Here is a 14,523-nt window from a genome sequence, read left to right on the forward strand (position 1 = left end):
AAAATACCCAAACTGCACTAGCAATTTGGCTAGTAACTCTTGTAAAGAAAAAAGCTCAAGTCCTATAAATGAAATTCCTACCTCCCAAGCAGCAAAACTCCTGTGCTACTCCTGGGTTTCTGCTCTGTGGAGGATACAGATTTATCACAGATCCAGGGCTGCTATAAACTTAGTGCTTTCCACAATTTAGAGCATAGATTGAAAGATGAGAAAAGATGTGGAGATCTTTATGCCTTTGCTGTTGTGGAGAGTGTACTTCTCTCCATTTTCTTTCTGAGAGGTAGTGACATTAATCTTTTGCTTTAATGGGCCTAATCTTTTCTCTGTGGCTGAGTTCCAGTATAGCTCTCAGCCAGGCTAATTCCAATTTTGGGGAAAAAAAAGTTTTTAAAATTTACCAGCCTCATGTAAACATGTTGAATGACTCCAATGTCATTCCCATTAGTCAAACTATCTAATTAGTCCATGTTAGGACCCAACATATGATAATGACCTTAGCATCAAATATTTCTAAATGATCATAGAAGGACAAAATCATGATTCTGAAGGCCAGTAATCATGAAGATAAGTTTAGAATTGAGGACTTATATATTTATCCTAACAACTACTGACAAACTATATGACCACTCCATTTTTTTTCTCTTATCAGCTGCGCTACAAAGAGACCTTTGAGACTACAAAGGGCAAGTATCACACAGTGAAAGATGCCTTGAATATCGTCTATCATCGCAAGGTCACTGATGATGTTAGCAGTGTACGTATACAACACATCCATTCCTGATTAATTTTAGTCACTTATGTGCTAAATTAGGACTACATACTTGCACTCCTGTCCCCACACATACAGACATATTTATGTTAAAGTCCCTTCTAGTGAAAGAGTCTGGATTTGATTAGCATTTATACTTAAGACACTTCACACCACTGGACCTGAAGATATTAGATATTAGGAAGAATTTTCTCACTAGGAGGGTAGTAAAACACTGGAACAGGTTACCCCGAGAGGTGGTGGAAGCTCCATCCTTGGAGGCTTTTAAGACCAAGCTAGACAAAGCGTTGGCTGGGATGATCTAGTTGGGGCTGGTCCTGCTTTGAGCAGGAGGTTGCACTAGATGATCTCCTGAGGTCCCTTCCAGCCTGTATTTTCTATGATTCTAAGATGGCCACAGCTGTCCTTTGTGTGCTGTTTGTGACAAAAACTGGTTATGAAAATGAATGAGAACTAGGCCCCCTATTTTAGACACATCCTTGTGGAAAGTCAGAATTCGGAGTCTCCTAAAATTGCATAGCTCATGTATTATGTTTTCCAATTTTTTCACCTCAGTTTTCAACTTCCTTATGACTCCTCTCTCTAGGTGAAATATAAGGAAAAGTATATGAGTCAGCTGGGAATCTGGAGATCCATCCCTGACCGCCCTGACCACTTCCATCATCGTGCTGTCACGGATGCCATCAGTGACGTAAGTTTGCATAATTAATTAAACATATTGTATATGTTTCCAAAATGAACAGCAGCGCTGTGTTACCCAACCACTGCAAGGCAGCATCTGCTGAGTTGCAAATGCAAATAGTTCTGCCTAATTGCTTGGCATGATTAAGGCAGGAATTCCAGTGGCTGTTTTTATACTGTATTATGACAAAGCAGAACCTGAAAGAATAATATAGGTAACATTAATGTATTTCTGGAAATAAATAAATAAATAAATACACATTTATTTATTTATTTATTCATATCAATATATAGTATATATAAATTATTGTCTGGAGTTTTAGGTCTGCACAATATTTAAGTATCAATAGGGTGCCAGTTTTGCTCCAAAGTTTTAAAATTTTATCTTGTTACTTTCTTTCTAAAGTTTAAATACAAGGAAGATTTATCCTTGCTCAGAGGCATTGGTTGCTATGCATGGGATACTCCTGATTTGAGTCTGGCAGAAAAGAACAAGGCACTCTACAGTGGGGTATGTAAATCATTTCTGACATTTAAAAGTACTTTTTCAGTGATTAGTTGCCTGTTATTATATTTTAACTAAAAGATCAAATCTGCCCTCACATTTGGATGTGAGTATCTTGTGGCAGAATTTGGTCCAACACATTTTAAATAAGCCAGGACAGATTTTCACAGTCAACATAGACAAAAGAATTTCTTAGTTAATCCATTCTTTTCCTAGCCAGTGGAATTGTTCTCAACAGTACTCTTCCTAGTTTCTCTATACTTGCTTTATACCATAGGAAAGTTTACAGTTCCAGCTGCTTTCCTTGTATTACCATTCCGTACAATAACTATTGATAACTATAATTATATTACCTTAGACATAATTTTCATTTGTATATGTAGCATTTCTATTCTTCCTTTATTGCAGACAGTTTTTCAGTGTGTATTTTTTTCATTCTTCTGTTCTTGATTTTACTTTAGAATGATTAGTTTCTTTGTTTTCTCCAGTACAAGTACAAGGAACTATTTGAAAGAACAAAATCTCTGTACAATTATGAACCTGATTGTCCAATTAATAGGCATTTTAAACATGCGACTCAATTGCTAGATGAGGTAAGTTATTGAATAGAACTTTACCGCACCGCGTTGATAATCTAATATCTCACAGTCCTTTCTGCCAACATTGAATTATAGGTTAATCTTTTTTTCAATGTTCCAAGTAATCAAAATAAACTAAAAGTTAGTTAAAATAAAGATTTCTAAAGATTAGATTAAAATACGGAAGAGTAGGGATATTAATTTTGTTCTATAGAAATGGGCAATACGGAGAGGTGTGGAGTAAATTAAACAATGTGACATCTTGAACCATATTCCAGATCTAAATATGCAGAATTTCTCAGCTGCTGACTTGTATTATCCCCATAGCTCCTTTATCCATCTCTGTTTCCCTTCAGAGATTTTGCTTTGGATTTCCCAGTGAATTTCTTGGCATTTATGATCCTGTTAGAATAATCTTTTGTTAATTTGAACAAAGTAGGACTAACTTATTAAGATACATAAGATGAATCCTTTCAAATCATACAATCAGTGTTTGCATTTTAGTAAATAAATAATACATTCAGAATGATATCACAGTGATATTTACAGAAATGCTAGTGATGTAACATTGTATTGTGCAGTATATATTTTTGCATCCAGAGTTTAATTCTTAATATATTGACAATACAGAACTATTTATTGAAGAACTGGAATTAACATATGGGTCATGGGAATCCTACAGGAATGAACTACTGACTTTATTAAATCTTGTACCCTTAAATATGAATTTGGAAATTGCCCATGGTTGTCCTCTTTTTTTTCCTGAATTTTCCAATTTGGATGTGGTCTGGAATTGCATCTTTAATTATTACTTGTAGTCAGAGGTTAATGCTTTGAGGCTGTTACTCCAGTATTTTTGAGATCCTTATTTTTATATGTTGCTGTGGCTTAATCTGATGTTCCAAACAGAAATTATACAGGTCTGATTCTTAAAAATAGTGAGATAAGTACGACATTATACTTAACCAGAAACCAACTGGCCAAATGAGGAAGTGTCTAGCCAGGTACAGTAAAAGTGCTAGCAAGTGCCACCAATATATAAGTAGGTCATTCACATGTCACCCATGACTCTACAGTGTTCTAGTTCAGCACTTTCAGAACTTTTTTGCTGTCTAAACTATACAGCAGCTTTGAGTGAGCTAGTCCTCTATCTGCATTCCTTTATATTGCTCATCAGTTAAATGATACATTCTTAGATAAGGTCTGATTCTAAATGGAATCAGTAAAAAGTCTCTGATTGACTTCAATGGTGTTGAATTGCATGCTTTTTTCTATTATGTTCTTTGTAAAGGACATGATGATTACAGTGATTTTTTTTTTGTCTAATTTCCAATCATTTAGAAGAAATGGGCTTATTTTCTTAGTTAAATGCACTTGTTTGGTGTAATATTTATTCTTATTTTCTAAAAGATGCTCTGATTACTTACCTTCATTCAGGGGTCCTAAGCCTTTACTGGTCCATGATCACAAGGCTAAACAAGTCATAAGCTGTGGGCAGCATTGCATTTTGTGCTCTTGATCATACTCAGGCTTAACTGTTTAGTTTCTTGTGGCCATGAGCAACATTGGAGGGTCTCCTGGGCAACATTACCTAGTAGTCATCTGTTGTGGACCACTTCTTTGAGGGCATGGTATATAAGCCATTGGTATAGGGCCATTGCCTTTCTCAGTTTCTTTACTTCTTGAATTCGATGGTAAGTCACTGCCAACCCTACAAGGGGCACAATCAAGTAAAGATATATTTTTAAATGTATTCTGCATGCCCAAGTAATTATGTGCATACCTGCAACACATTTGCCTAAAACACTGATCACTGAGATCTAGAGCTGTGCTGTTCACAATTTTCATCAGTCTCTTTTGTATTTCTTTTCATGGACAGAAAAAATACAAGTCAAATGCCAAGATGTTCTTGCAACATGGATGTAATGAACTCAGGAGGCCAGATATGCTGACCGCACTCTACAATACAAACCTTTGGAGCAAGGTAATGTGAATTACTGCTTTTGCAGGAAAATATCATATGCACAGTTTAGCTGTTTCGACTTTTAGCATTTTATTTGTGAAATCCCTGAATTTCCATTGGCCTCAAGCTATCATGTTTTGCGGTGCACTTATTGCTGGCTGTGATGCAATATACTTGATAACAGAACATCTGAAATTATGTCTTGGGTCTAACCCAGTTCCCAATCAACAAGCTGAACAATGACTTCAAGCGAAGCCTGATCTGGCCTTCCAGAATCCCTCTATTCTCCCATATCATAATCTTTGGTAAGCATGTTAGCAATGAATATTTGCTAATATAATGCACAGGTCAGTTCCTGGGTATACAAGTTTGCAGTATAAAGTTCCAAAGGTGGCAGTATATCATATCGATCGCCCACGTCTTCCAAACCCAGGCCCTAGGTCTGCCACCATTTCTCACACTGAGCAGTACCATGCCCCACCTGTCATCCCATTGACAGAATTGGTCCCTGGTTCTAGTTTAAAACTAAGGACTAAGGGGGTGCATCTACATATGCACATTTACTGTGCAGTAATTTATATTAACAAAAATTACTGTGCAGTACAGTCTACATGTGCATGCCCATACTGTACAGTAACTATGGCGACTTATGCTGACTTGGGCGTAAATTTGCTACCTGCATCATGCAAATTTATACTCGGTTAGTTACTGTGCAGTAATGCACTTGTAGGCACATTACTGCGCAGTAACACTGTGTGTGTGAACTGACCTGGGACTAACTTTACTCCAAGCCAGTCCAAACACAGCATTACTGTACTTTAATGCCTGCATTTGTAGATGCCAGCCTAAATCTGCTTACTGCACAAAAACTTACTGTGCAGTAAATTTACCGCACAGTAAATGCACATGTAGACGTGCTTAGGCGGTACATATTTGAGAGCTAGAGTGCAGTATTCATCCATAGCTCTGCACTGAAAATGGTACCAAGTTGTACCATTCCAGGCAGAGAACTAGGAATCACAGTGCTTCAAGGTGGCTCTTTGCCATCCAAGGCTCTGGTAAAGTGGCAGGAGAGGGTGCTGTTTCTTCCACTAAGGCATGGGTGGATGGGTAGGCGAACTGTCACGGCCTTGCACCAACCTACATCTTTTCAGCTAATTGTGATTCCTTATGCAAACATGTCAGAGCCAAGCTAGAAATAATTTCTTCCCTCTTTGTTTCCTCCCAATGTATTCTGTTAGTGGGAGGAGAAGGCAGGGTGATTTGCTGTTGGTTATTACAGAATGATGAACAAAATCAGCCCATGTTAATATTTCTGATTATGCAAAAAGGTGGATTCATCAGCATGTAGATTATTCTATTATTTAGATTGCAGAGCTTGTTTCCCCTACCTTACACTCATCAAGTCTGGACTCTATCTACTTCTTTTTGGCTGTGCCAGCTGGATAATAATACTGCTTATTCAATAGCTGTTCCATATCTATATTTGCCCTTGAATCAGCTGCATTTTTTAGTGGTTACATTTTGTAAAATTCTATTTCCCAGTATCCTTACTCCATAAACCCTGGGAAATACTGGAGAAAAGAAAAAAAAATCAACCTCTTCTATAAGACCAGTTGTGATACTCTTGCTTTTCAGTCACACATTGAAAATTTAACAGTGCAAAGCAATTTCTGTGTGAGTGGGTGTGTCTACACATGCATACTTGCTGTGCAGTAACCTAAATTACTGAACAGTAAACCAAAATGTACTATGCAGTAAATATCATGACTTATGCTTGGGCATACATTTGATACCTGCATTACTGCACAGTAAGTATTCGGGTGGAAATTTGATACCTGCATGATGCAGATATCAAATTTACGCCTGATTAGTTACTACACAGTAATGCAGGTTTAGACGCTTTACTGTGCAGTAATACTATGTGTGTGGACTGACTTGGGACTAAAGTTAGTCCCAAGTCAGTCTACACTCAGCATTACTGCACTATATTGCCACAATAACTTACTGCGCAGTGAATTTAATGTGCATTAAATGCACGTGTAGCTGCACCCAGTTTGTAGATTAAGTCAGTGTAAAAGTGTACTCTGCATTAATAAAATCCTCCTGTACTAAGATAACAAATGTACTTTTAGACACTTTTCTGTTCACTTCAGCAATAGAATTGGCTTTGTCTTCTCATTTAAAATGTTGCTAAATTCCTATTGATGGATTTGATATAGAAAATAATTACTGTTCATCTACTGTGTAATCACTTGAGATGAGTTTTTGGTCTCATTGTGTTATTTGTATATTTGCAGATTTTCATTCTTCATGCCTAAATCTGCTCTCATTGCATTCAATTTGAACATGATGGGCTCCTTAAGTTGGGAAAAATGATTCTTAAAGATATTTTAAAAAATATTCAATGCATAATTATACCAGATAGACCCTCAATACCATCAGGAAAATGTAAGGCCAAATAGTGAAACTACCCACAGGAGCCAGTGTAGGACTATTTATGGGAGTAACTCACACAAGCAGGCCAACTGATTCCAACATGAACATGAGATTTTTGCAGTTTGACTTCTAATTTTTCTGTGCACATGCTCAGCCTTCACATTGACCCCAGTGGGAGTTGTGACCATAGACTGCAGTATGCTCTCTTAACAGGAATAAAGAACCTTGTCTCTCTTGAAGATAAATGTTTTTCCCTTTTAGTTCATGTGGTTCATGTGGTTAACATCCTCTTTTTCCCACCATCAGTTCAAATACAGAAAGGAATATGAAAAACTGAAGGACAAGTACACCACAATTGTGGATACTCCAGAGCACCTGAGGAATACAAAAGTTAACAAACAAATTAGTGATGTAAGTATGGTATTAAGTTAAATGTACTGTAGTCCATCTTACTGTTTGAATTATGACCTTGAAAATATTATGGTAATTAGAATTTTTTCCTCTTGACTTCTGTAATTAAAGGCATGGCTGACTGTCACAAGGTAATATGCTCTAACAATTTGTATCCACAGATTATTTATAAATTAGAATACAACAAGGCCCGGCCTAAGGGATATACCACAATCCATGATACCCCCATGTTGTTACATGTGCGTCAGGTCAAGGACAAAATAAGTGAGGTAAGTAAATTACATCTTGCATGTCAGATCAATTAACCTTTTTGTCTGTGATACTGTATAATTTCTGTCTTGTAGGTAATACTACCACTATAATTAACTTCTTACTAGAATGTATTTATCTTGCTTTTAATTAAAATACTTAAAGGCATTTTTAGCTGCATTTAAAATGTTTATAGTGAAGTCTAAAAGTATTAAAAAGCTTTAATCATGTAATTTTTCAGTGCAGATCAAGGGATGGCAATGGCCTAAATAGAAAAGCCCTTATCTGTGATGAAAGGTGTGGGCTGGAATGTTGTTTAATTAGACCATGGATATGGGACTCTAATCCCTTGGTTGGCTGGTAGCTTTCATGTTGTCTTGGATTAGTTGCTTAATCTGTCACTTGATTTACTCTTTTATACTTTGAGGACAGGAAACACCTAATAGCAGTATTCTGAGGCTAAATTAATTCTATAATGATTTGAAATTTTCAGATGAATTTGCCCTCATATAAAACTGAAGGACAAAAAAAATAGGGCAGATCCAATACTTGCAGCACTGATCTCAGACTTGGCAGCCACAGGTGTAATACCTTATCTGCCACAGGCTTTCTTTGGGATCTTGGGCAAATAATCTGTGTATTCCTGTGCCCAGGATCCCTACAAGGAAAACAGTATTTCCCTAACTCACTGTGGTATTGAAAAGATAAATGCAATAAAGATTGGGAAGCACTCAGATGCTACAGTAATGACAGACACATAGTACCGCAAAGTAGAAGTACAAAGTATTAATATTATGTGGTTGCCCAAACAGGATTCTGCGGGAACACATTATCAAAAGTGATTTTGAATAACTACTTTTTGGATGTCCAGTGTGAAATAGCTTATTAGGGCTTGATTTTTAGAAAATGCTGATCGTCCATCCCCTGAAAATCAAGCCACTTTAAAATATCTTGAGAAGGGCGCCAAAATGGAGGCACTCAGAATCATTAGTCACTTGAAAATCTTAGCTAAAAGTTATTGTATATAATGTATTTCATACTGAACAGGAGTGCTCTGTTTTTATCCTTTCAAGCAAATAGAAATCCATCTGGAGATTGATATTAGCTTGTGCATGTGGAATGGCTACCATCAAGGGAGCAAGCTCTTCCTTGTCTGTTTGTATCATTTTTAATTAAACAATTTAGCAGAACTGCCTAAAATAAATTTTCCATTTGCTTCTACTTTGTTCATGAACTATTGTTTAATTGAGTTATACAAGTTACATAACTTATGTAAAAAATGGTTTTAATTTTTGTTCTTTTACCAGCTGAAATACAAAGAAGTGTATGAGAGGAATAAATCACACTGCAATGTTGTACCAGATTCTGTTCATATTAAGACTCCCAAGAATGCCTACAAACTTAACAGCAATGTGAGTTCATTTTTTATTAGTGCTTTCCATATAATAATAGGCAGTGACTAACATTTGTAAAGGAGAGTGAGGGAACTGAACACCTACCATCTACTGACATTCAGTGGATTTGCACACCTATGTACTTTTGAAAATCATGGTCAATCCATTGACAGATTGTATGGGTAAAATTCAGAGCAAGTGCCTTTAAGTGTGGATTTTGCTGAGAGCAGTCTTCTCTGTTCTTTTGCTTATCAAATAATTTTGATTCTCTTTGAAAATATGTTTGTTAATTTATGATTACTGAAATGATGTGGTGGGTCAGTACAGACTGGTGGATTTGTACAGAAGTTTTCCAGTGTGCAACACAGGTACCAGTTACCTTATTTCCTTGAAGCTCCTCTCAGTGGCTGTCTACACGAGGCACTGACTGCACAGTAGTTCGTTACTACTGCACAGTTCACATGGCATGAACTGTGACATGACACTACTGTGCAGTAGTAATGGCTACTGCACAGCTGGTGTGACCAAAAAGCCGTGTGGCAATGCTACTGTGCAGTAACTCCAGTTACTGTGCAGTCATTTAGTACTTTTGTATGCAAGTACTAAATGACTGTGCAGAAACAACTGCACAGTCAGCATCTCGTGTAGATGCAGCCACTTTCTGCTGCCAGGGTGATATAAGTCCCTTCATTATTTCCCTTCAGTGCTACTCTGTTTCAACTCATAGTTGAAATAAGTTCTAGCCAGGAAAAGTTCATGGGTTTCTCTGAGAGGACCAGTGATCACAATATATCCATGTTGTGACCATGACAACTTTTCAGTCCTGCATAGCCCTTTCTTCACCTAGCATTGGAAATCCCAGTGCAAATAGACCTTTGCTGGATTTGTAAAAATCTCAGAAGAGAAGTGGATTTCAAAAGGGTTGCTATCATAAAGAGTAATATCTTCCATGAAAAACTTCCTTACTTTCTCCTACCTCTCATGGAGTAGCCATGGTTAGAGGTGAAGTTGCTCTATATACACTGAGACTTTGAATGATATGAATTCTGTTCATGTTTCTTTTTAAAACAGTTGGATTACAAGAAGAAATATGAAGCAACCAAGGCTCACTGGCACTGGACTGCTGACAGACCTGACTTCATTCAAGCTGCAAAGACTTCCTTGCAACAGAGTGATGTAAGAAAACTAGAAAATGCTGAGTTAACTAATACTCTCATTTCCCATCCCTTCCTTTTCACAACAAAAGACGCTGTAGGTTTGGGGAATTTTTTGCTATCTTTTGTTTTCTCTTCTTACAGTATGAATATAAGCTAGACCGAGAATTCCTTAGGGGATGTAAACTCTCTGTCACAGATGACAAAAACACAGTATTGGCTTTGAATAATGCCATCCTGGCAAGTGACGTAAGTATTTGAGCATTAACTTTGCTTTGAATGTTAACTTTAACATATTACATAAGGAACCTAAAACTTACATTGCGTATCCAGAGGCTTGAATGCCTTCAAAATTCACAAAGCTCTGGACTTTGTGAATACTATTTTTGGGGAATATTTTGCAACATACATCATCTGATAAGAATAATTTGTAAAGTAAAATCTTAAGTCAGAACTTTGAAAGCCTAGTTTTCTAAGTTTAGATTTCAGAGTTCATATTTAGATTAGAAACAGCCTGTTTTTCAGAGATCCTGAGCAGTTCCATTTCCTGTTTAAGAATCAAGTTTAACAAATCATTATTTAGATCTGATTATTTTGTTAACAAATGGCACTGCCTTGCATGGATTCAGTCTTACAAATATCATTGACCTTGTTTATTACTTCACAAACACAAACTGGGGCAACTGAGAGTTGTGACCCCTTTTGAATATTCAGATTTGAAGATATATAAATACTATGTGTTTTGTGCACTTTAACACTTTTAAGCAATAAGGGTAGCAAAATTCCAAGCTGAGCTTCACTGAGACATGCAGAAATATATCGACTGAAAATATTGATAAGCACATTGCTTGTAAACCTGAATTCACAAGAGTGGACTTTTTAGGGTTTTGCCACATACCAATAAATCTAGTACATTTGCAGTCTTGTGTCAAGCCATCATAAGACATAAACATTGCTTAAAATAATATCTTTTCTCCCTGCCAGATAAAATACAAAGCGAAGCATAATAAGGAGAGAGGAACATGCCTTGCTGTTCCAGACACACCTCAGGTCCTCCTTGCTAAGACAGTCAGCCGTCTTGTGTCTGAGGTAATACATGTGGTATTTGTGGCCTTCATAAATTGATCCTTGTAATACCCTTATATGCATTTCATCTGGGGGGGGGGTTTCCCTCTGTGCTCTCAGAACAAATACAAAGAGCATGTTAAGAAGCACCTTCCCCATGGTTCTTATACAACCCTGCCTGAGACACGGGACACTGTTCATGTCAAAGAAGTGACCAAGAATGTCAGTGAGGTGAGTGACTAGAACAAGGTAACATTTATTTATGGCTCATGTTGATCCCTACTAGCGAGACGTGGCCAAATTATTGCATGTTAGGGTGACTGGTAGATTCTAATCAACAAGGTGTCCAAGGAGTCAGTCAAGATTAGTTTCCTCCTAGAGCTAGCTTTAACCAAATGCTGTTTGGATGACATTAAAGTGGTGGGTTCAAGCAGACAGGCAGAATATTGAGGGCTTTTAACAGCAACATAACTGAGTGGGGGTGGCCAGAGCAACAGCTCCAGGCACCAACTTTGCAGAGGAGGGGAACAAAAATGGTCACTTGCAGCGGGCAGCTGGGTGCGCTGCTGGCACTGGCAGTGCAGCAGCTGCCCCTGCCCCATGCGCTGAAGCTGTGCGTGGGCCGGAGCTGCACTGTTATGCCTATGGCTTTTAATGCAGCTTTCACCTAATAGAGATTGTATTCTAAATGGAGATCCCAGTTTATAATTATACGGCAGAGTATGCAATGTGCCAAGCACTGCACAAAGGTGTGAGGGGAGGGTTGTTGTGGTGTTTTTAAATTTTTTTTTGCTTTTGCTGATTAATATTTAGAAAAAATAAATCCCGTATCTGGCCCTTTGTGAGTCTTGTAGTGATTTTGTTAGTAGGACACAGCTCTTGTGGGAATAGGGTGACATGTAACTTTTTTGCTTTAAACAGACCAATTATAAAAAGAAGTTTGTGAAGGAGAAAGGCAAGTCTGACTATTCCATCATGCAGGAGCCTCCTGAAGTGAAACATGCCATGGAAGTTGCTAAGAACCAAAGTATTGTAAGTGTGTCTAGCGTTTACCTCAAGTCAAGTACCCATGTGTCTGCAATTTCAGTTAGTCTCCCTAAAGGGTGGGACTGTTTTTCTGGAGTTCTGCCAAATCTCCATTTTTTTTCAAGTGTTATTTTGCAAGAATTAGCATGGATATAATTATGGGCAAGCAAAAAATTGCCTCCACAGAAATAATTTCCTACTATCAGACCCTGTATATTTACTGATGAGTGGGAGTTATCAATTGTCTCCTTTCAAATAACATTGACAATGGTTTCTTTCATTTTTTCAAATATGGTTTATTATTACGTAATATTTATTTTCTCATTTGAAAAAGGCTTACCAAAGCTTGGAGTTAGCAGAACTCCAGCTACTTTCCCAGCAGCACTGTTGGTCCTTCATTGGCTGTCTGCCTTATAGGTAAACACAGCAGTAACCTACTTTCCTCTGTGTTTTTTTTCACTGATTAGATTGAATACAAAAAAGATGCCAAGTCAAAGCTCCATTACACATCTATAGCAGATCGGCCGGATATTAAGAAAGCAACCCAAGTTGCCAAGTTAGTCAGTGATGTAAGTAAACCTCTTATGCAGCTCCTTAGTGGTATTTCTGCTGTAATCAACTGTGTCAGTGTATACAATCAGAAGAGCATAGCTAAAATTTATTATTTGTAAGCTAAATCTTTGTTTTGTATTGGTGATTTTTCCTTTTGACAGATCCAATATAAAGCCAAGGCTCGGGAAGCTGGCATAGGCGTGAGCATGCTTGGACGTCCAGATATTGAACTTGCTAAGGAGGTTTCCAAGCTTACTAGCCAGGTAATAATAAATGCTTTGCCAAGCTTTGGGGCAATGTGAGTAGTTCCATGATGTCAGATTCTTCTAGGACAGAAACTTTTAAGGCAACATTAAAGGAGTAAATCATTCCAGATAATTGTAAAGGGATCATGTTAATTTAATGAAAAAAGTAACCCAGTGGGTAGAGTGTGTTTATTAAAAAATGGCAGGTGTTTGCCTACAGGGTAGTCAGTATGAGTCTGATCCTGGTCGCAGTGATATCAGTGGGATTGAATTCATCACTGCATTGCCCTTTAGTTCTACAACTAAGTACTGTATGGGGCGGGTTGTGGAAGGGCAGAATTTGGTTCCTTTGTGCATTTTTATCTACAGCCTTTCCTACATTCTTTGCTTTCTTTTACCTCTTCTGTCAACTCATAAAACTTCTTGTGTCTCTGTCTTATTAAGAACATTCAACTTTTACTTCCTCTGAAATGTCCAGCACAAAGAGCTTTGTACAGTAAGAAGATAATCATCAGGATTACCTGCAATGTAGAATTAATTGAAGATACAGTAAAATCCCTGTTATCCGGGATTTTACTAACTGGCACATGCTAGCAACCAGAATTTCTGCCTGGCCAGCCAGATGCGGGGTGGGGAGGGGGGGAGGGGGAGGGGGGAAAGCCGGCACGCATGCAACCACCTCCATCCCCTCACCCCCCGCTCCATGTGCAGCTGCCACCCCCTCACTCTGCATTCAGGTGGAAACCCCGTGCCCTCAGATAACCGGTATTTTTACATTACCGGCACCCCCATTCCCCACTTGTGCTGGATATCAGGGATTTTATTGTATATGGGTAGCTTTGTTGAATAAAACTTTGAACTCAATCTGTGAAAGCTGAGGGCAAGTGCATATGTTAGGGATTTAAGTTGTCATTCTTACAAGACTGTTGTTCCACTGAGTAAAGCCTTGGCCCTGATCCTGTAACCATTTATACATATGCTTCATTTTACTGTTACAAGTAGTTCCTCTTGACTTCAGTGTGGTTACTTTAGCAGTAAAGCTGGTGTGTGTGTGATGTGTGTGTGTGAATGAGAGAGAGAAAAAGATTTTTAAATAGGAGTTGAGGATTAGCAACTCTGATCAAGTCTGGGCCTGTAAAAACTGAGGGGTGGAAAAATAGCAGCCATTTCTGCAAACTTGAGCTGGAAAGTCTTTCTTCATGTACAGACATTCAGTTTCTCTTGAGAGAGTCACTGTTGTACCAAAAGAACCATGAGTGGACAAATGTTCAGGATTTTTCTCCTAGTGTAAAAATGGCCACTCCGGGAGAAAAAAGAACCTAAAACAACCAGAATTAAATCACTCCCAGGAGAGTTTCTCCTGTGAAAGCAGATGTCTATACAAATTCTCTTCTGAGAGAAGCCATAGCACTGTCCTCTAGCACCCCAGGGTGCCCAGGGTGCTTAGCTTGTGTCTCTTTCCCCCCACCAAAGGAGACAGTGTGTCACTTGG

At 38.0% G+C, this 14,523-nt stretch overlaps 1 protein-coding gene across 1 annotated transcript in view; it reads left to right on the forward strand.

The window, feature by feature from the left end:
• The window catches only part of NEB (nebulin), a 210,907-nt gene that overhangs the window by 159,185 nt on the left and 37,199 nt on the right, over nucleotides 1-14,523 (forward strand). The window contains exons 114-128 of the mRNA XM_059726275.1: nucleotides 650-754; nucleotides 1,356-1,460; nucleotides 1,857-1,961; nucleotides 2,444-2,548; nucleotides 4,413-4,517; nucleotides 7,242-7,346; nucleotides 7,508-7,615; nucleotides 8,903-9,007; nucleotides 10,061-10,165; nucleotides 10,288-10,392; nucleotides 11,128-11,232; nucleotides 11,329-11,439; nucleotides 12,130-12,240; nucleotides 12,702-12,803; nucleotides 12,948-13,049. Of these exons, the coding sequence (XP_059582258.1) occupies nucleotides 650-754; nucleotides 1,356-1,460; nucleotides 1,857-1,961; nucleotides 2,444-2,548; nucleotides 4,413-4,517; nucleotides 7,242-7,346; nucleotides 7,508-7,615; nucleotides 8,903-9,007; nucleotides 10,061-10,165; nucleotides 10,288-10,392; nucleotides 11,128-11,232; nucleotides 11,329-11,439; nucleotides 12,130-12,240; nucleotides 12,702-12,803; nucleotides 12,948-13,049 (1,584 nt within the window). The remainder of the gene's footprint in view (nucleotides 1-649; nucleotides 755-1,355; nucleotides 1,461-1,856; nucleotides 1,962-2,443; nucleotides 2,549-4,412; nucleotides 4,518-7,241; nucleotides 7,347-7,507; nucleotides 7,616-8,902; nucleotides 9,008-10,060; nucleotides 10,166-10,287; nucleotides 10,393-11,127; nucleotides 11,233-11,328; nucleotides 11,440-12,129; nucleotides 12,241-12,701; nucleotides 12,804-12,947; nucleotides 13,050-14,523) is intronic.

Source organism: Alligator mississippiensis, chromosome 4 (assembly GCF_030867095.1).
Source record: "Alligator mississippiensis isolate rAllMis1 chromosome 4, rAllMis1, whole genome shotgun sequence".
Taxonomy (NCBI): Eukaryota; Metazoa; Chordata; order Crocodylia; family Alligatoridae; genus Alligator; species Alligator mississippiensis.